This window comes from Pediculus humanus, genomic scaffold, assembly GCF_000006295.1.
Source record: "Pediculus humanus corporis 1103172108322 genomic scaffold, whole genome shotgun sequence".
Lineage (NCBI taxonomy): Eukaryota > Metazoa > Arthropoda > Insecta > Psocodea > Pediculidae > Pediculus > Pediculus humanus.
In genome coordinates, this window is record NW_002987891.1 from 740,089 (window position 1) to 763,593 (window position 23,505).

At 29.4% G+C, this 23,505-nt stretch overlaps 1 protein-coding gene across 1 annotated transcript; it reads left to right on the forward strand.

The window, feature by feature from the left end:
• Positions 1-6,259: 6,259 nt before the first annotated feature.
• Positions 6,260-7,772, forward strand: Phum_PHUM616220 (protein tyrosine phosphatase type IVA protein, putative; the record flags this gene model as incomplete). The annotated part of the gene is made up of 3 exons (XM_002433138.1): positions 6,260-6,526; positions 7,392-7,558; positions 7,658-7,772. The coding sequence occupies 3 exons, from the start codon at positions 6,260-6,262 to the stop codon at positions 7,770-7,772; spliced, it is 549 nt and encodes a 182-aa protein (XP_002433183.1).
• Positions 7,773-23,505: the final 15,733 nt, after the last annotated feature.

Sequence of the window (23,505 nt, forward strand, 5' to 3'; positions counted from 1 at the left end):
GCTGATACGTTCGAACGCCTTTTTTTCTTCCCCTCCCTTTTCTTTTCTTTTCTTTTTTTATTTAATTCGATTTGATTTTCTTATCTGTGTGAAAAGAAAGAAAGAAAGAAAGAAAGAGAGAGAGAGAGAGAGAGAGAGAGAGAGAGAGAGAGAGAGAGAGAGAGAGAGAGAGAGAGAGAGAGAGAAAGAAAATCAATTTCATACTTGCAACGTTAATTAACGATTAAATTCGTTCGTTGAAAAAGAAGGAAGAGGGGGTTGTGGTGGTGGTGGAGAAGGGGAAGGGAACGAGCGCTTTTCGTTATTGTTTAGCAATTGCCAGACGATGATCATCATCATCATCATCATCATCGTCGTCGTCGTCGTCGTCATCACCCGAGGAAATGATGAGACGGTCACCTGTGTGCCATCATCATATATCGGGTATTTTCTTTCCTCCGCCTGTGGTCAAAACTAAGTTTGGAATTACAATACTCGAGCCACCATGGGTGCCCGGTCGGGAGTGGGGAGACGGAGGGAGAGACGGGGTTTGGGGGAAACCGAAGGAAAAGGTTTTGAAAAACCAAATCTCTGAGACTTTTAAATCTGGATTTGAATTTCAATATCGAATTGTGATCTCGACTTGGAAAAAAAAAAAAAAAAAAAAAATCACGACTGGTGATGATGATGATGATGATGATTATTATTATTATTATTATTATTATTATTATTATTATTATTATTATTATTATTATTACGACGATCGAGACCGTATAATGAAAATTTGATACAAATCCGAGATCGGATTTTAATTGTTCCGGTTCAGACTCGTTTAAAAAGGCATCGAACTTGGGTGTGTCGTTCACGTGTTCGTCGTCTGAGTTTTTAAGGAATAATAATAATAATTATCATTATTATTATTATGATTATTATTATGGGGGGATTCGTGGAAAATTGGGTTGATTTTTCTTCTTTTTTTTTTTTTTTTCCTACTCCGCCTTTCGTTAGAGTGTATCGTTGTCGTTGAGTTACGATCATTGAACTTTGCAAAAAAAAAAAAAAAAAAAAGTTTTTCATCGGGGAAGTAGAAGCAGAAGCAGAAGAAAAAAAAATGTCGTACAAACATGCAAAAACCGTTTACATCGTCTCGGTTAAAAAAAAGAGAAAATAAAAAGTTGAAGAAAACGGTCGTGCAAGGAGAAGAGAGAAAGAAAAAAAATATTTTTTTTTTTTTATTTTTACGTGAAAAGGGCAAAAGGAGTCTGGGGGTCACTGGGTCAGGTTATTTATTTTTATTTTTTTTTTTTATTAAATTTACGAAACGTTCGACTCCGACTGGTGTTTTGTTAAAAAAAATTATACGTTAACGAATATCGACTTAATCGTAAACAATCTTTCGGAATTTATCATTATTATTATTATTATTATTTATTTACTTAATGACACGTTGTTTCGTTTCGTAGTCGTCAAGTGCCACGATAAGCTTCCGTTTTCCGTGATACGTAAATTTCGTCGTCGTTTTGTATATTAGAGAAAAATCGATTTTGATATCTTGAGTTTTTCTTTATCTCTTTCTCTCTCTCTCTCCCCTCTCTCTCCCTCTCTCTCTCTCTCTCTCTCTCTCTTTCTCTCTCTCTCTTTCGCTTTCGGTTTTCTAGGTGATATGATGGCAAGTATAAAAAGTGGTGGTCGGAGAACGTGAACGTGGAACTCTTTTTTTTTTTTTTTTTTTTTTTCTCCGATCCGAAAATAGAAAGTAAAAGTCTGCCTGACTACCTGCCTACCTGCATACCTGGCGAAATAATAATAATAATAATAGGTAAAAAGAAAGGAAGGAGTTTATTATTAAAAAAAAAAGAGAAAGTTTGCACATAGACGGGTCAATTGGAAGAAAGTTGAGAGTACATTGTGTGAATGAATTCGGCCTTGTCTCGCGTCTGGAATTTTATTCGCTTTAAGTTACATCCTGGCATATGGTGTTTCATATTATTTCCCCCTCTCCCTTCCCCCCTCTCCCCTCTGTAGAAAATCCCCTTTTGACGACGACGAAGAGTTTCAGGTTCGGTTTGAGGTTGATTGATCCTTGTTGACGTCATTTCCATGCACTCAAATCCGAAAAAAGCTATTTTTATCTTCTCACGGGTAATAATTAAATTATCGAAGAAGTTTAAATGAGTTTACCTCTTTCCCTCCCCCCACCTTCCTTCCTTCCTTCCCCCTCCTCCTTCATTTCGAATTAATTTGAAACGTGGCAGAAGAAAGAGGCAAAACGAAACATTTTTTTTTATTTTTTTCATTAGCCTTTTATTTATTTATATCTATTTATTATTATTATTATTATTTATTTTGTTTGTCCCCCCGTGCCTGTTACGACAAGGGCAAAATTTCATGAGGACTTATCATTATCATCTTCATCATCATTATTATTATTATTTTATTGTTTAAATGAATAAATAAATTTGTCCTTTTTTCGGGAATTTTTTAAAAATATGATGATGATGATAATAATAATAATAATATTTTTTTTTTTTTGTTTTTGCCAGGGAAAACGAAATCGATTTGTTTTTTTTTTTTTTTTTTTTGTTTTACCTTCGTTATTTGGAATAAATGATGTTTGTTCGTTTGTTTGTTCGCTTGTTTGTTTGTTTGTTTGTTTACGAACGTCTCGTTTTCGTTATCCGAAATTTTCGTCTTCTGCTAGGTATTAGAGAGTGACGCGTTTAAATTTATATTCGAAAGGCGGAAGGTAATTTTTCACCTTTTCTCTTTCTCTCTCTTTCTATCTTTCTCTCTTTGTATCTCTTTTCTCTCTCTCTCTCTCTCTCTCGTACGGTTTCGGTTTGTCGTTTGTTTAACAAACACGCTTGAAAATTTGTTCGCTAGAAAAAGTTTTCGAAACGTTTGCCAAGAAGAAGAAAAAAAAAAGGGACGAATGTGTTTTAATTCGGTTTGATTTTTTTCCCTTCGGTTGTTGTTATTGTTGTTGTTGTCTTTGTCGTTGTCGGTGTCGTCATCGTCGTCGTCGTCGTCGTCGTCGTCGTGGACAAAAAAAAACCAATTAACGTTTGGTTGTTAGAAAAATTTTCCACGTGCGCCTTATATCCGACCTTCGATAAATTTTCCTTGGGAAAAGTAACCGTATAGAAAAATTGTTTTTTTCTACCTTTCCTTCACTTTAGGCTCACGTATTTTTTTCCCTTATAATAATAATAATAATAATAATATTATAATGAGATGAACGAAGGAAACTTTGAAAATAAATAAGATAAATAATGATGATGATAATAATAATAATAATTGAAAAAATGAGTGTGAAATTACAAACTTTGTTTTTCATTTAATAATAATAACACGTGTATTTACCCGTTGTTTACCATCGTTTTTTAACGACAAAATAATAATGTTGTGTTTTGTGTTTGTGTTTGTTTTTCTGTTTGTTTTTGTTTTCGCGAAGAAAAATTTCACGAGGGAAACGTGTGCGTATGTATGCATGTATGTATTTGGTCGGATTCGAATTTCATTTTTGTTTTTCCTTCTTTCTCTCTCTTTCTCTGTCTCTCTCTCTCTCTCTCTCTCTCTCTCTCTCTCTTCTCATTGTTTGATCAAATTCCAAGCTTTGAAATATTGATTTGACATTACAAAAAAAAAAAAAAATGTTTTTAAATTTCTCTTTTCTCTCTCTCTCTCTCTCCCCTCCATCTCCCTCTCACTCTTCCCTTTAAAGACGTTGTTGCAATTTTATTGACACGCGGAAAATTAACGTGCTCCGCTTTATCACCCACGCAACACGTTTTAAAATTTGTTATTACCATTATCATTATTATTCTGGCGTTATGTGTGTGACCCTTTCGTTGATCCGAAATTGTTTCCTTTCTTTCTTTCTTTCTCTTTCCACACACACACACACACACATTGTGTGCGGGTGTGAAAATGGCGACAATTTACTCGTTACGAGCGCAAATTTCACGCCAGCAAAAAAAAAAAAAAAAAAAAAAAGTAACGATCGTATAAATAATAATGATAATGGTTTGCGTTTGCTCGACCCTATCCTTCTCCTTCCCTTCACACTCCTCCCCTCTCCCCCTCATCGTTTGAATCAATTTTTCGCTCCGTTAAGAGAGAGAGAGAGAGAGAGAGAGAGAAAGAGAAAAAAAATTTATTTTTATTTTTGTTTTATTCTTTCTCGCGATGACGTCACAAAGGTTTACAAATGACGTAATCCAACAGAAAATCAATTTGTTTATCGTGTCGTCAGAAAGAATAATAATAATAATAATAATAATAATAATAATAATAATAAAAAGATTTCACGTGAAGAATGTGATTCATAGGGAATTTCATCCGATTCGCGATTATTATCTTTGTCAATTTATTATTATTATTATTATTAATGTCGTTTTAAGGTTGTTTTTGAACGTTTCAAATTTTCTTTTTTTTTTTTTTTTTATTGAAAAATACACGCATGGTCACGCGGTTGTCACGTGTAACCGGGATCAGCGCCAACCCTTCGATAAGTTTTCATTCATTCATTATTTAAACTCATTTTTTTTTTTTTTTTTTTTCTGTTTCGTTTCAGAATTTCCAGTCAACATCATCGCGATTAATGGAGTTCTTTTTAGATAGTGCAGAATACTGCCAAGCTCAGCACACAAAATAAACGAGAAAAAAAAAAAAAAAAAAAGGAAAAAGGAAGGTGTTCGCCGGGTTCATCAGTCTACGGGTTGTTGTTGTTGTTTTTTTTTTTTTTTTTTTTTCCCTCTCTCCATCACTCTCTCTGTCTCTCTCTCTCTCTCTCTCTCTTCTCCTTCCACGTTCGTTCGTTCGTTCGTCGTCGGATAGATAAACAACGCTGGTTTTGTTACTATACATCGCGTGGAGTAATAAGTGAAATAAGGATAAATCATCACGTGACGAAAGGATCATCATCATCATTGTCGTCGTCGTCGTCGACAACGTCATCAGCAGCAACAGCAGCATCAGGAGCAGGAGCACCAGCAGAAGCAAAAGTCGAAACAACAAACAAAGCAGGAAACGTTTTTCTCTCTCCGCCACCACCACCACCGCACTCCTTCCCCTATTTAATTATTTTCCACCCTTCTCACTTCTATCCCGTTTTATCATCATTATCATCCCATCAGTATCGTAATCGTGATCATTATTAATATTATTATTATTTCCTCTGCTACTACCACCACCACCACTTTTCCTTTTCCTTTTCCTATCTTGTCTTTCTTGTTTTTTTACTCCGAGACATTTCGATAAAAGGACGAAAAATCTATCCTTGATCAATCAATCAATCAATCAATCAATCTTCTTACCTGTATTGTTTTCCTTTCGATTCCGAAATAGTTTTTCATTTTTTTTTTAAATTTACATATATCCTCGTCGGTAATCAGGCTGATAATAATAATAATAATAAAAGTTTTAAAAAAAATTCTAAATGAAACTGATTGAAGTAATACAGAAGAAATAATACTAATAATAATAATAATAATACTAATAATAGTATCTATTTGAGTGTTCAGTAAATGGAAGTTAAAGTTTTTTTTAAAAAATAAGAAAAAGACGAAGACGAAGAAGAAGAAGAAGGAGAAGAAGATAACAAAAAAAGAAGAAAAATATTTTTTTATATATATTGTAATCATATCAAAAAAACAAAACAATAGTTATCATCCGAAAGTTTTTGTTATCATTGACTCTCTCTTTCTCTCTCTTTCTTTCTCTTTCTCGTATATATTATTTTATTTTATTTTATTGTTTTTTTTTTTTTTTTTATACACAATTTTTATTCGGTTACTCATCGCCGCGAGATTTGTAAAGAAACAAACAAACAAACGGACAAACAAAAACTTGTCGTTAATGATTTAATAATAATAATAATAATTAAGAAGAAGAAGAAGAAGAGCAAGAACAAGACTGTGAAAAAGAAAAGTGATTAATTAAAAAGAACATTTTTTTTTGTTTTTGGTAATAAGGAGAAGAAGAAGAAGGTGAAAGAAATAACATCGAAGACTACGACGACGACAACAACCAACAACAGTCAACAACAGGAACAACAACAACCAACAGGAAGCGAGGTCACTAATAAAAAAACTCGACGTTTGTGTGTGTGTGCGCGCGCGCGCGCGTGTCGCCTCGTAGTGTTTTATATTTATATTACGTAAAATAAACAAAAGAAGAAAAGCAGAAGAAGAAAAGTAGAAGGAGAAGAAGAGGAAGAAGATAGTGTTGTTGGTTTTTTTTATTTATTTTTTTTTATCTGGGGGTTTTTGTTCGTGAGATGAGCAATACGTTATCCGGTCAAAACATGCGATCCAAAGATCTTAGACCCGCTCCGGCGGAAATCGAATTCAAAAACATGAAATTTCTCATAACGGACCGTCCCACTGATTTGACCATACAAAATTACATACAGGAATTGAAGAGGCACAACGTTCTCGACGTCGTTCGAGTCTGCGAACCCACGTATAAAATCTCAGAGCTTAAAAACGAAGGAATCAACGTGACGGATTTAGCTTTCGAAGATGGAACATCTCCGCCCCAGGAGGTTAGTATCCTTCATAATTATCATTATTATGTATATATATAATCGTGATAAGTCTTTGGTTCATAGTCCGTGCGTAAGGGGAGTCGTTTGTTGCAAGTTTGCAGGGTCAAGAAAACAAAAATGATTGCACGCGTAGCTATTTTACTTTTATTCCCCCCTCCCCCTTCTCTATCTCTCTCTCTCTCTTTCGTTTTTGTATTTTGTGTATTTTTTACGTAATAACGCAAAAGAAAGAGAGCGATGATAATATTAATAATAGCAACAGCAACAGGGTAATGGTTCCTTCCGCGGTAGCAAAAGTCAAAAAGGGAAGACAGAGGCAGGAAATAAATTAAAAAAGGACAGTCGCGAAAAAGAACAATGTACGATAGTGTAGTAGGTAGACGTCGTGAATAGATATCAAAAGACTCCTGAATAAATCATCGTGTTCGCCATTTTTTTTTTTTTTTGGGGGGCGGAAAAGGAAATGAATTAACACAATATCCGGTTTGTTTCGAAAAATTTCCAACCGGGGGGGGAGGGAGGGAAAAAGGTAAAATTCTGATGATTTCCGCAATAAATTATTATTTGTTGATGATAAACGTCCCGGAGGAAGGAGGGGGAAAAAGAAAAGGGGGAGGGGAACAGGTTGAATTTCTCGAGTGGGCGATTACGCGGGGGAGGGGGAAAGGTACGGAGGCGGGAAAAACGAAAAAGTCGTGGAAGAAGACGGAGATCAAAAAATTGCATTGAATTTGATTGCGGAGGTGTCGCGTCGGTTGAACGCTATTTAAATTTTCTTTTTTTTTTTTTTTTTTTTTTTTTTTTCATCCCCCTTCCCCCTTTCATTCATTCATTCATTCATTCATTCATTCATTCGTTTCAGATTGTCGAAATGTGGTTCGATCTTCTAAGGGCTAGGTTTACCGAATCTCCCGGAGCTTGTGTGGCTGTTCACTGCGTTGCCGGACTCGGAAGAGCTCCGGTCCTCGTCGCTTTAGCATTAATAGAATTAGGAATGAAATACGAGGATGCCGTTGATTTTATTAGAATGTGAGTAGTTTTATTCATTCATTCATTCATTCATTGAATGAATGAATGAATGAATGTTCGTTTTAGTGCCGTCTTTTTAATTTTAATTTTAATTTTTAGGAAAAGAAGAGGAGCGATAAATGCTAAACAATTGGCTTTCTTAGAAAAATATAAACCTAAATCTCGATTAAAATTAAAAAATGGTCAAAAAAGCACGTCGTGCGTCATACAATAGAAAAAAACGGTAAGCGAAAGTAAAGAAGAAGGAAAGGAGGAGGAGGAGGAGGAGAAGACTAAGAAGATTAATATATAAGAAAAACAAAAACAAACAAAAAAAAACATCAAAAACATCAAAAAAAAAAAAAAAAGAAAAAAGAAAAAAAAGAATAAAAGAAATTAAAAACTAAAAGAAAAAAAAAACTAAAAAAAAAACTAAAAAACTAAAAAACTAAAAAAACTAAAAAAACTAAAAAAAAAAACAAACAAAACAAACGGAAAAAAATAAAAGGAAAAAAAAAACAAAAACAAAAACAAAAAACAAAAAAACCGAATTGAGAAATTTTGTAATAATAATTAAAAAAAAAAAAAATAAGAGGAATAAGGTGGAGACGCCAAGTGGCAAAAAATAAAACTAAAAGGAAAGAAGTGAAAAACGCGCATAAACATATATTTATACATATAAACACACACACGTATTTATACAAAACAAACGTATATATATATATATAAATATTAATAGGAATAAAATAAGAGGAGAAAGAGTTAAAGAAAATTTTGTATACGGTATGAAAGCGATGATGAAAAGATAAAGGAGAAGAAGAAGAAGAAGAAGATGGTGATGATGTTGATGACGTAGATGAAAAGAAGAGAAGGAGGAGGAAGAGGAAGCAAAAGAAAAATGAAAAATCACAGCAAAGAAAATTTTTAAAGTGAAAAAGAAAAAAGAAAAAAGAAAACAATTCACCCACCGCCCCCCGCCCCCCGACACGCACATGAACAATATAACAAACGCAAACAACAAGAACAACCACAAGACGAAAAAAAACAAACTGGGAGGAAAACTAAAAGGCGAGATAAATAATAATTTTTTTTTTTTTCCAATTTTCTCACTCTCTCTCTCTCTCTCTCTCTGTCTCTTTCGCTCATTTATATTATTATTATTATTATTATTATTTTAATAATTTTGACGACGGATGCATATATGCGTGCATACATATATGGATTCGTATATACATACATAAATTAATTAATTAAGAGTAAACGATGAGTGATTACGTACGGTTTTTGGGGAAAATTTTGTTTGTTTGTTTGTTTGTTTGTTCGGGGTTGTTTTGTTGGCAAGTCGACCCTGAGTTTTTCTTTTGTTTGCCTTCTTGTGCATTTTTTTACATTTTTCTCCCTAACCTCTCTCCCCCCCCACTTCCTCCCCTCCGGTTGTTTTTAACTCTTCCTTTTTCCCTTTTGACTTTTTGACCTTTTTTTTAAAGTCCTTGATCTTCCCGTTTATTCCTTTTTTAATTTTTTTTTCCCTCCCAGATTTTTGCCGGAGTTGGAAATAGAAAGGAAAAAAAAATTTTATTATTATTATTATTATTATTATTATTATTTTGTAAAATGTTTTTCACGCCGCGTGTGTGTGGGTGTGCGCGCGTTTTTTTTTTTTTTTTTTTTTTTTTTCATTTAAATGTTTTGGTCATTTTCCCACGCGGGTAGAACAAAAAAAAAAATTGAGAGAAGAGGTGAGGAGAGTAGTAGTGAGAAGAAAGTTACGATGATGATGATGATGATGATAAGTAAACAAACTTATTATTATTATTATTAAAATTTGTGATTATGCGCGTGTCGGGCGGTGGTCCTTAAAATCCCCACTTAAATCCCCTGGAGAATAAATCCAGGGGGATTTGGTTGGTTTTTAGTTTTTATGGAGAAAAATTATAAAAGGAAAAAAAGGAAAAATTGGATTAATATTGTTTTTATCATTTCGACATTGGTGGAGTTTTTTTTTTTTTTTTTTATAATAATTTGAAATTTCGTCGGTTTGTTTTTTGTCCCCCCCCTTCCCTCCCATATTCCCCCCTTTTTAAACAAAGGAAAGGAAAAAAAAAAATTTTTTTTAATTATCAAATCAAAATGTGTGTTCAAAAAACAAAGGGATAACAAAAACAAAATGTGTTTAATTTTTTTTTTTTTTTTAATGATAATGATAACAATGATGATAAAATAAATATATATATATATTTCAAAAAAAAGGAAAATAATGATAATGATAATAATAATGTGATTTTTCGTTTGATTGATTTATTCATTGATTGTTTGTTTGTTTGATTGATTGATTGATTGATTGGTGAACGGTTAATTATTATACTGATACATGATGAATTTTTTTTAGTTATAAATAATAAATCAAATAATATAAATTGTAATATTTTATTTTATTTTATTTATTATTATTATTATTATTATTATTGTTATTGTTGTTTTTTTTCGATGGTTTTTCACAATGGCCGCCGCCGCCAACACCACCGCCCTCTATCGCCGCCATTTTTTTTTTTAAAAGGCGGTGATTAAAATGTGCGAACGCGAGTGTGCGTAGTGCGTGTTCAAGACGATGTAGTTTCAACGATTGACGACGTCGTCTGCTACGCACGATTTCGTTCATTCGATATATCGATCGATACATCGATACTACTTTGATCGTGAGTCATTATATTCGATGAGGTTAAAATGAAAATTAAATTCGCGACAATTAAAAATTTTAATTGTTTTCGTTAATTACGATGACGTGGGAGCAGAATTTCCGGTTCTTTTAATTTTTCCGAGGGGATCACTTGAAAATAAATTATAACTCGCACGAGGCACGTTTCAGGGGGGGGGGGGGAAATGGAATCCGAATGTCGTATGATTGATGATTTTATATTCCCTCCCTCCGCCCACCCCCCCCCCGAAAGAAAGAAGGCGTTTTGATAAGAAATTTTGATAGGTACATAAAAATTACGATTTTCGATAAGAGTTTTTGTTAACGCATCATTAAGGATGCGATTTTTTTTTTTTTTTTACATTTTCTTCAGGTGTCATACCGGATGTTTTACTTTCGGCGGAAAGAGAGAAGGAAGATGTGGCCATAGCTACCACCACCACCACCACCGACGCCATCTGGATCATCATCACGTATTTGTTTTTATTTAAAAAAAATGTATAATTAATATTTAAACGCGACAAATTGTGTTGAAAGTTGTCGTCCATTACGATGTAAATTAGTTGTCAACCAAACAAACACAAAAAAAATTTACTTTCCCCCTCCCACCACCCCACCCCCTCGCTAGACAATACGTAATCGATTGTCATCGATTGATTGATTGATTGATTTTCTATTCATTTTTTTTTGTGTTTGTTTGTTATTCGTATGTAAATTTTTTTATTTTTCGCCCTCGAAAAAATTTTCCCTGAAAAAAAAAAAAATGGCGTCGTTTGGAATTTGAGGTGAGAGGTTTTGAAAAAAAAAAAAATTCAACGGACGGATATTAAAAACCCCCAAAAAAAAAAAAATCGATAAGATAATAATAATAATAATAATAATAAATTAGAACATTCGATTAATAATAATAATAATAATAACGATATTTTTTTTTTAGCCGCAACAGTTCGATGATTAATCATTATTATTATCACGATCATCATAATCATCATCATTATTAATTTTATTATTTAAATTGAATTGTAAAAGAGGAAAAAATTTTTGACATTTTTTTCGATTTTTATTTACTTACAGGCTCGAAAGGGGGAAAAAAAAAGAAAAAAACAAAATGGCGGGAAAAATTTAAATGAAAATGATTCGTTTGAATTTAATTTTTGTTTTTTTTTTTTTTCTGTTACACTTCCGCATTACTTATGACGATACATCATCGAATGATAATAATGTTCCAGTTTAATTTCTGGAGAAATTCCTGGAAGATAAAATGGAGGAAACAAAAACCAAAATAAGGTAAATTAATCACTATAATAATAATAATAATAATAATAATAATTCATTTGCTTGCCCGTAAGAGCCTTGCCTTGAAAATTTAACGTTTACGCCCATTTCCCGTTTGTTTCGTGTTTTTATTATTTTCGTATTATTTTGTTTAAATTATTGAAAAATTTAAATTAATTTTTTTGGCGCGCGCTTGTCAAAAATGTCGCTCGAAAATGACAAAAAAAAAAAAAAAAAAAAATTTAAATTTAAATGACAATCGTCAATTATGATGATAATTATTATTATTATTATTATTTTTACTTAAATTTGAAACAAATACATAATTATAATAATTAATTTAAATTTATTTTGTTTGTTTGTTTGTTTGTAGCGCGCTTTCGCTAAAAAAAAACGCGCGAACGGAATTCAAATTTGATTTCGGTTTTGGGGGGGGGGGGATGGGAAAATAAACAAACAAACAAAATGGCGTCCGTTGGTATACGTTAATTACGTTGTCGTACGACGTAATTGTTTACAAAAATGTCCGCCGTCGTCGCTGTTGTCGCTCGTCTCATTCATTTAATTTTTTTTTTCGGGATTCGGTTCGACGATTTTAAATTTTACCGCGAACGTGACGTAATTGTTTCAAAACATTTTTCGATTATTCCCCTTCTCCGCTTTCTAATCAATTTCTTATCTCTCTCACGAACCCACCCTCAACCCATTCGAATTAGATTATTTAATTATTATTATTTATTATTTTCCGTTAAATTCAATTTATTAACTCCGCCATATTGTTTTTTTTTTTTAAATTTTTCTACGACACGTTAAAGTAATTTGTTGTTTTTTTTTTTTTTTACCCGCGGTCTACGATAATAATAATAATTATGTAAAGTTTTTTTTTTTTTTTTGTAAACCGCAAAAACGGTTTTGTCATTTTGTTTTTTTTTTTTTTTTGGGGTTGTTTAAAACAAAAAAAAAAAAAAGTATTTAGGTTTCGATAATTATGTAAAAAAAAAAAAAAAAAAAAATGTTTGTTATGAATTATGTAGCGAACCGAAATCGAAAAATCATTTCCTTGAAATTTATCATTTAAAAACTTTTAAAAAAAATTTTTTTTTTCTTTTTTTTTTTTTTTTTTTTTTTCTGGATAAGCGCAAATTCTCGACATATTTATTATAGCAAAAACGTTTCGGCCGTAAATTACATGGAAAATTAGCGCACGCGCGCGCGTCACTTTTTCTGTGATTAATTATTACAAGAAATAAAAAAAAAAAAAAAAAGGATTTGGAAAATTTTTTAGAAAAAAAAAAAAAAAACAAATAAGAAAATATTTTAAAAAAATTCTAATGACACGTGTTAAAAGAAAAAAACCGACAACGCGGCATCGTTTACTATTATTATTATTATTATTATTTTTAAGAAAAAAATTTTTTTTTTGTTTTCTTTTTGGTCGTTTCGTTACTGCCACGTTTTTTTTTGTTTTGTTAATGCCACGTTTTTTTTCTGAATCTATTAGAAAAAAAAAATGTCGAAATATTATCTCAAGCAAAAAATCGATGAATTCGTACGAAAACCATAAACGTTTCGAAACTCTTTATTTATTTTTTTTTATTTTTTGTAAGTTGGCCAAATTGATTTTTTTTTTTTTATTTGGTTTACCTTAGCAGTACGTTCACGTTAATAAAAAAAAAAAAATTTAATAATGATAATAATAATAAAATCCATTAACACGACGACGATAAAAAAAAATATTATTATTATTATTATTATTATTATTACGCGTGCGGCGGTACCGAATCTTTTCCCCTCCCCCCCCCTTCTCACACACGATTTTTCAATCAAACATCGTAATGATGACGTATTAAACGGGGGGGGGGACAAAAAAAACGGTCGGTTGAGTAATCGGATATAAGAAAAAGGTTTGCCAACCTTTGAATAACGAAAAAAAAATCTCGTTTAATTAAAACGTATTTATTAAATACATTCGTTCGAATTTTTAAAAACGAAGCTCCGCCATTTTGAATTTAAAAAAAAAAACGCGCGGGAAAACGGATTAACGGAAATTTTTTTAGTAGTAACGTAAAAAAATTATTATTATTATTTGTTTTTTAATTTCATTATTATTATTATCATTAAAACCGACGGAACCTTTTTGTATTTTCCAAATTGATTTCAATCTTTTTTTTTTTTTTTTTTTTTTTTTTGTTATTCACCTCCATATTGTTTGTTATCGATGACGTAATAATACAATAATGGCGGACGTTTATTCCCCGTGTTTCCCGTTCCATTTAAATAATAATTTGCATTATTAAATATGTTTTTTTTTTAATATGGAATAATCAAAACGAACTTTCGACGCCATTTTATTCGAACGCGATGATAATAATAATGATAATAATAATTAAATTAAAAAAAATTAATTTGATATAAAAATTATTACGAAAATGGTAATAATTTGAAAAAGTTTTTAAAAAATACCTTGACATCGTGGCAATAGAATTTGAACACTTTCGTTAAATCCATTATTATTATTATTAATATAAACGGAAATCGTTATGACACTTTAACGGTTTTTTTTTTTTTTTTTTTTTTTTTTTTTTTTTTAATTATTTCAAAGCGTGGAAATAGATTTTGTGGAGAGAGGGGAGGGGAGGGGAGGAAAAAGGATTTTATCAAAAAAAAAAATTATGTTTGTTTATTTGTCGTTTGTCGTTTGTTTGTTTGTTTTTTAAAATAATTATTTATTTGTATTATCATTAAATGAGGTTTTAAAAAGTCGTTAGGTTAAAGAATCGTTGCCAACATTACAAAAAAAAAAAAATTTTCCAATACGATAGTTTAGATTATAATATAATGAATTTTATTGAGATGTTACGCGACGTGAACGTAGAAAAAATGGGGGGAGGGGAGGCGAGGGGGGATAGGAAAAAAATTAAAATAATTTATTAATAATAATAATAATAATAATAAGTCGTGGAAGCGGTGCGAAAAAAAAAAAAGGAAAAATTAATTTCCCTTGATCTAAATCCTTGAAATGATGTAAGTAATTTAAACAAAAGAAAGTTTTGTCGTATATACGTATGTGTATCGATGGAACCTTCTAGAAATACTAAAAACATTCTCTGGACACGAAAAAAAAAAAAAAAAACATTAGGGACTATTGAGCAATTGCCGCCGATTTATCTACTACCACTGTTTATTGATCTTGCCGAAGGTCGTACCTTAATTTATATCGCTAATGAAAAAAAATTGAAAAAAAAAAAAAAAAATTTTCATTCGGTTAAAAAACCCGAGAGCTGGAAAATAAAAAATAAAAAATTTTGTCGTGGGAGTAGAAAGTCGTGAAAAATATTAATCGAAAAAAACTAAAAAAAATCGTAAATTCGATAACATTCCTTAAAATTCATTCTGGGAAATTTGGGGAAAATTTTTTTTTCTTTTGGCACTACTGTAAAAAAAAACCGAAAACGATGATAATAATAATAATAATGATAATGATAATAATAATAATTAATAAAATCGTAAAATGTTTTTTTTTTTCCGATTCGGGATTTTTGGCTTGGGAAAAACTCTTACGGAACTTTTCAAATCGTTTTCTGTAAATTTTATTATTAAGACGATTAACGCCCTTTTCCCTTCCTCCCCCTTCCCTCCTCCCCTCTCTTCCTCTCTCCCATCATCCCTCCCACCGCTTTTTTCTTCTTATCACTTCGTTATCACTTAAAATCCGTAACCGAAATATTATTCGCATAAAATGCATAATTAATAGAAAATTTCGTAAAAAAAAAAAAAAAATTTCAATTAGATACAAATTAAATTTATGTATTCACAATTTCATAATTTTAAAAAATAACGAATTTCAATGTCGTGGAAATAGAATTCAAGGAAAAATTTAAAATCTTTTTTTAAATGTGATAACGATTCACGGAGATGGAATCAGTCAAAAACAAAATAATAATAATAATAATAATAATAATTCGGTAATGTTATCATTATAAATAATTATAACAATAATTTTACCCGGAATTTCATGATGCGTCGTTTTGTAATCGTGTCAGCAGACAAATTTTGTTTTGTTTTTTTTTTTCTTTTCAAGGTCGAAATTTTTATACGAAACGTATTTCATTATATTAATCATTATTATTATTTTTTATTTAATTAAAATCGATAGATCGATCGATCGATATTGTTCGATATCGTTCGATAATATTTTTATTTATTAATAAATAATCGATATATCGATCGATTTAAAATTAAAATAATTTCTAATGTTATAATTTTATTTTTGTTTCGACCACGATTACGACGTCCTTGAAAAACTTTTTGTATTTGTTTATTAACATTTTAAAAAAAACAAAATGGCGGTCAGAATAAGACAGAAAAGAAAAGAAAAGAAAAAAAAGAAAAAAAAAGTAGGTGACAACAACAAGGTTTTCACTTTTTTGGCACAAATAATAATAATAATAATAAAAGAATATTTCCCGTCGGTTCGATAACAAATCAATCAATCAATCGGTCAATTAAAAAATCTTCTAGAAATTTTAAATTATTTCCCCCCAAAAAACAAATTCAATATGGCGGACGATAACGATGACGATGACGACGACGACGACGACGTAACAATAAAATAAAATCGTTTGAATGAAAATGTTATTCCCCCGGCTTTCCCCTTCCCTTCCCTTCTCCTTCCACTCCCTTCTTCCCCGCGGGAGGAAAAAACGGGATTTTAAAAAAAAAATTTTTTTCTAAACGCACGTTAACGATGATAAAACGGATCCGACATTTTTATTACTATTATTATTATTACGAATGAAATCCGGGCTTGAGGGGGCGGGGCGAAGGAGACAGGAGGAGGAAAGGGAGAGGAAGAGGGAATAGACAGGAATTTTTTTGTTACGTTAACGTAAAAACCTTAAAACGAGTTTTTTAAATAAAAATAATCGTGTCTGACGACGATACTCGTACATACGTCATAATTATTTTCTAAAATCACGTCGAATTTTTTTTTTTTATTAAGACGTTATCGTTTTTAGAATTTATAACTAATATTATTATCATTATTAATAATTTATTTATTTATTTCGATCGTGTTTCACCTTTAAGGTCCCTTAATCACCTGTTGAGAGAGAGAGAAAGATACCTTCGTACCTGAAATTATAATTAAATTAAAAAAAAAAAAAAATTAATCATTTGAATTAATAATCATTTTATTAAGAAATTTTATTATTAATAATTTTTTAACGTCGTCGACCTTAAAATAAAAAAAAAATGATTTGAATTTCTTATTAAAAAAAAAATAAAATTTCTCCTCCCACGTTTTTTTTTTTTTTGTTAAATTCTTTTATCGTTATTATTATTATTATTTATAAAAATAAAAATAGAATTTGAAATGTGTGTGTGTGTGTGCGTACGCGAATTTTAAATAAAAGGGGGAAAAAAACGCGCGAAAAAAAATTTAAAAAAAAATTGTCGCGTTTGTCTTCTGACACGATTATTATTATTATTTAAAAAATTAACTTATTTTAATAAAATTAAAAAATATGATCGTTTTTTTTTAAAGAGAGAGAGAGAGAGATTTTATTTGTTGTTGAAATTTTCGAAAGAGAGAGAGAGCGGGGAGAGAGGGGAGGAGGGGGGGGGCCGTGGAATAAGAAATAAAAATATTATTATTATTATTCGACGATTAAATTATAATTATTATTATTATTATCATTTATTTCTTTTTTTCGCAAATTCGAATCGTTAGAAAAAATAAATTTATTTATTACAAAAATAATTACGATACGAAAACTAAAAACAAAAAGAAAAACATAAAAAAGTGCTAATTTTCTAATGCCACGACATTTTATTATTTACGTATTAATTAATTAATTGACGAAAAATAGCAAATTTAAAATCAAAATTTAAAAAAAAAAAAACGGGGTGAAAAAAATACGTTAGATATGAAATTTAGGATGTGTGGGAAATTTTTGGCGCGAAATTTAAATTTGAAAAAAAAAAAAAAATTTCGCAATCGTGTCGTCATCATTGGAGCCCTCATTTCCGATTTTTTTTGACGTTTCCAAATTCAAATTCAAAAAAAAAAAATTAACAATTTTTATGTAAAATAATTTTTTTTGAAAAATCCTTTTAAAAAAAACAAAAAAACTTTCGCCGTTCCCAATTTTCAAAACCTACGCCCAATTTTCATTTTCATTTGTTGATGTCACTTCCCCTCATTTCTCCGCCATTATTTTTTTTTCTCCCTCCACGTTTTTTTTTTTTTGTTTAAACAACCGCAAAATATTACAAAAAAAAAAAAAAAAAGGAGGAAAAAGATGTCACTCTCTTACACACGCGAAGGGGATTCAGGGATTCCTCATTCGGTACTGGTTATCCTAATATTAATGATAATGATAATGATAATAATAATAATGATAATCGCGTGAGTATTTATTTAACAATAAAAAACTTGAACGTTCCATAAGTTATAAAACCTTCGACCGTCTGGAAATAATTCGCAGTCATTCTGTCCACACCGTATTGTGACGATAGTGCATGTACCCGTTTGTTTGTTTTTTTTTTTTTTTTTTTCTTCTCGTAACAAACAATTAACAAACGAACAAACAAACAAACAACAACCACAACGATTGTACGGTTCGCGTTATTTTTGTTTTTTTATTAAATTTTTTTTATTAATTATTTTTTTCGGGCAAGCAATCGAATGTTTTTTTATTTATTTGCATGAAGGATTTTAATTAATTAATTAATTTATTTATTTATTTATTTTATTTTATTTTTTTTTGTGTGTGTTATCGGTAAGTAAAAATTTTTTTATTTTTATTTTATTTTGTTTTGTGTTTTTTTACTCTATGAAATAATCGTTGGAATCGTCGTCGCCATCAACAATTTTTTAAATAATTAATTAATTAATTAACCCGTCGCAAATTTTTTTTTTTTAAATTTGGCGCGTTTTATCATTTTTAACCGGAAACGATTCGCGTTTAACGATTTTTTCGGGGGTTGAAAACGACGAAAAATGTCGAAATTTTAAAGGCCGTGATTTTTTTTTTTTTTTTTAAAACTTTTGAAAATTTTTTGGGTTTTTTCGGGAAATTTTTTTTTTTTTGGGGGGGTTGTTAAAAGAAGGTTTTGGGGAATTTTCCCGTTTCCTGAGTTTAAATTTAAAAAATGATTCGATATAAAATGAAATTCCCACTAAATTTGTTTTTTTTTTAAAATCACGTGAAAACCGGAAATAATTAATTTTTTAAAAAAATCAAAATTTTTCCCCGAAAAAAAAAAAAAACAATTCTTAATCAATCAATCAATCATTCATTCGCGTTGACAGTGATAAGTCCAGGAAAAAAAAAAAAAAAAAAAAAAACGATTTTTTCTATCTATTTCCCTTTTACGTCCGTTATTATTATTATTATCGTCGTCTTCATAATATATTCATTACAATAAAATTAAATCGAGTTATGCAATATCATTATTATTATTGTTATTATTATTTTTTTTTTTTACTAAACCGAGAAAATATTATTATTATTATTATTATTATCATCGTCACTGTTTTTGTCATCGTTACGTAATTACAAATAACAAATTCTTATTAATAATAATAATAATAATAACAATAAAAGAAACGTTTATTAAGTTTGTTAAGTTAAAAATTAATTTTCTCTTTTATTTTTTTTTTCTTTATAATTCGGAACCGATTCGAACAAGGTTCTCCTGGAGCTGGAGAAAGAGAAAAAGAAAAAAAATTTTTTTTAAATAGACGCGTGAAATTGTATTATTATTATTATTATGATTGATTGTATTACAAAATCAACGGTCAGAGACAAAATGAAATAGTTTTTTTTTTTTTTTTTTATTGTAATTAAGTAATAACGTAACGTAATGATTAATAATAATAATAATGATAATGATAATGATAACGGAGTTAAACGCGGTTGTAATAGTGGTGGCGATCATGATGATAATAATAATGACAAGTTTTTTCTTCTATCCGAAAAAATTCTATCTAAAAAAAAATTCTATCGGGAAAAATTCGAACGGGGTGTAATAATTAATTTTATGTCGTCTGCTCTCAATCGTTTTATTTTTTCATCATCATCATCATCGTCAAAAGGTAAAAAACGGAAATAAGGAAGGAAAAACGGAAAAAGGAAAAAAACAAACAAACAAACGGAAATAATAATAATAATAATAATGAATTAATAAGTATAAATCTTATTCGGAATCAAACGACGTGTAACGTATATAATGATAATAATAATAACCCATATAACGAACGTACGGTAACGGTTATTATTTCTTAATAAATCAAAATAAAATATATGCGTGTGTGTGTGTGTGTGTGTGTGCGTATGCGTGTGTGTGATAAGAGACTCGAACGAACGCGCGTACTACGCATAATTGCTTAATTTCATTTCGGCGCAAAAAAAAAATGGCGGTAATGATAATGATGATGATGATGATGAGTCGAGAGAGCGGAAATGAAATTTTAAGTTTTTATAACCGCAAATGAAAAAAAAAAATAATTATCATTATTATTATTATTATCGGCGTTCGATCGGTGGCGATGGCGATGGCGATGGCGAACATTGTGGCAGTGGCGGTTTTTTTTTCGAAAATTCAAAATGGCGTCGTCGTCTTTGACGTCGTCCTGGCGATAATGATTTCGATTTAAGTAAAAAAAAAAAAAAAAAGAAAAAAAATTTTAACGTATCAATTAATCAAATAATTATTAATTACAACAAACAACAACAAAAACAACAACCATTTATTCTAATGAATGATGATGGTAATAATAATAATAATAATAATAAAAATAACCTTATGAATCATAAAAAATTATTATTATTATTATTATTATTATTAATAAGATGTAAATTTACTTACTGACTAATTGGAATCCCATTAAATATCAACGACCATGTCCATTTCCCCCCATGTTCACGTTTTTAATTTTTCTTTCTTCTGCCACGTCTGTTTCCTACTTGCTTGCTTGCTTGCTTACTTACGTCCGTGACCTATTTGTTTGTTCACGTTAATAATAAAATAATAATAATAATATCTACCTCCACGTTAGCACCCGACATAAAAATAAAATTTAAACTTAAAGTCAAAGGGAAAATAATAATAATAAAAAAATACAAATTTTATTATTATTATTATTATTACGAATTCGAATATAAAAAAATTTTTTTAAGAAGGCGGTTGGTTGGTTGGTTGGTTGATCGTTGCGGAAAAGGTAAATCAATCATTTTTTTCTTTACATAAACGGCGGAAATTTCCTTGAAATTCACACTTAATAACCCATCATCATTATCATTATCATCATCATCATCCTTTTTTCCTTTGTGACAGTTCAAAATATTATTATTATTATTATTATTATCGTAAATAACAAATTTGATACTTTGTATGTTTTATATGCAGGTGAATGTCATTAAACTCGACCCTGGTTTACGCTTTCCTATAAAAACTTTTTCCTTTTACTACTACTACTACTGTCAATGGTTTTAATTTTCCTTTTATTTTTCACTCAAAGGCCACGGTCGAATCGATTTCTTTTAATATTAACTTTTTTTTATTTTTTTACCGCCGACATTATTGAACTTTTACCGAAAAAAAAGGTAATATTACAATAATGTTAGGGTAATAAAACAATTTATTATTATTATTATTATTATTATTATTATTATTATTATTGATTATAAAAAATATTACCCTTTTTTAAGGTGCAATCGAATAATAATAATAATAATGATAAAAGAAAATTAAAACTCTTGCGGAACAATTAAAAAAAAAAAAAAAAAAAAATTATATATATATATATAAATAATTGTAGGTTTGGAAAATGGCGTCACCGCCGCCATTTTACCTTTTTCTTTTAATTTTTTTTTCTTTTTTTTTTTTTTTTTTTTTTGTAAATAATTCATTTCTCCTTCGAATATGTCATATTATCAAACATACGATAATACAATTATCATTTACAAAAAAAAAAAAAAAAAACCGCGAAAATGCGATAATAATAATAACAATAATTGGTAAAAATTTAAAAAAAATTTTTTTAAAAATAAATTTTAAATTTCGCGGGCTTTTTTTTGTCGGGTATTTAAAAGCAAACGTGTCGTTAACGAATTAAAGTTTTCTTATTGTATGACGTCACACCACTCGTAATAAAAAAAATACGTTGGGTCAAAAGAGTAGTTGTTGTTGTATTGTTGTCATCGACGATATTTTATTAAATTATTATTATTATTATTATTATTATTATTATTATTATTATTGTTATTAATTAATCAGTGGGATGAAAAGAGGAAGAAATAAGTTATAAAATCGAAATAATGATGATTATGTCATTAATTAAAAGAGGGAAAAATGGGAAAAAAGAAGGAAAATCCCAAAAACTCATAATAATTTACGGCATAATAAAAAAAGGAAAAAATTATCGCGAGCGATCAACTACCGTGCGAACCACGTTTTCCCCCCTCGCGATGAAAATTTCATCCTCATCCGTATCCGTCGTGGAATTAGACAAGACGAGACGAAACGAAAAAAAAAACCGTTAAACGTTCGTTTCTCAGAAAACGTAATTTGTAAAATAAAATTTTAATAATAATAATAATAATACCAACACACGAAAAAGGATTTCCTTCGGAAAATCATTTTCGTGCAACGTTGCCAAATCGACTATTAATAATTATTTTTTTAAAAAAAAAACTTGTTGTTATTATTATTATTATCATTATTACTAACAACGTGAAAGAAAAAAAAATTTTTTTTATTATCGAAACGTGTTTAAATGAATGAATCGTTCGATTTCGATTATTAGAAATATCGATATCGACGTAAACATGCATAATAATAATGATAATGATAATAATGATAATGATAATAATGATAATAGTAATACACTAAATTTTTACGTAATTTTTTTATTTTTTTTTCAGACGTGCGAATTTAAACAAAAAAAAGTAAAAGACAATCATATTTATTATTATTATTTTTTTTTTTAAGGTTTTTTACGTAATTCTAGAAGTGACAAGAGTGATAGAGAGAGTGTGGGAGAGGGGGAGAGAGAGAAGAAAAAAAAAAGGAATTTATTATCATTATCATAATCATTAGAATTCATGATGGAAACGTGGAAGAATATGAAAATAATATTTTTCATAATTATAAATTTATATTTATTACCGAGAAAAACGTCTTCTGCTCCTTCGTCTTCGAACAACAACAACAACAACAATGGCAAACAACCAAATATAATATTTATTTTAGCCGATGATCTCGTAAGTACCTTAATAATAATAACAACAATAATAATAATAATAAATAAATAAATAAATAAATAAAAAAGTATTAAAAAAATACTTTTTTTTTGTTTTAATGTCGTCTGCGGTCGCGTCATTTTCCGTTTTTTTATTTTATTTTATTATTATTATTATTATTATTATTATTATTATTAATATTATTATTATTATTATTATTATTATTATTATTTTAGATTTTAAAACTTTTGTCTATTTCCACTTTTGTTGTCAAAATTCACGTTTAATTTTACACGTTTATCTCATTACACGTTTAAAATTATTATTAATAATAATAATAATAATAATAATAATAATAATAATGACTTTGATCTCGTTCAAGGAGACGATTGTTATAATGTCGTGTAAATAGATAAAAAAAAAAAAATTATTATTATTATTATTATTACTCTCTCTCTCTCTCTCTCTTTCGCATTCTGGATAATCAAACGAAAGCCGCGAATTTTTTTTTTTTTTTTTAAATAAGTTATTTGCGGTCGTCACCGAGATCCGGATTTTCATTTGTTATTATCATTATTATTATTATTATTGCATTGAAGCGAGTTTGCACGGTGACCTTGACGTCATTCTATCACGTGATTAACGTTTAGGGATTTTTTTTTCCTATCGTTCTCCCTCGTCTAACACACCGTTGGAATTTTACGTTTTTAAAAATTTTATGTAAGAGAATTTTAAAAAGACTATCATCC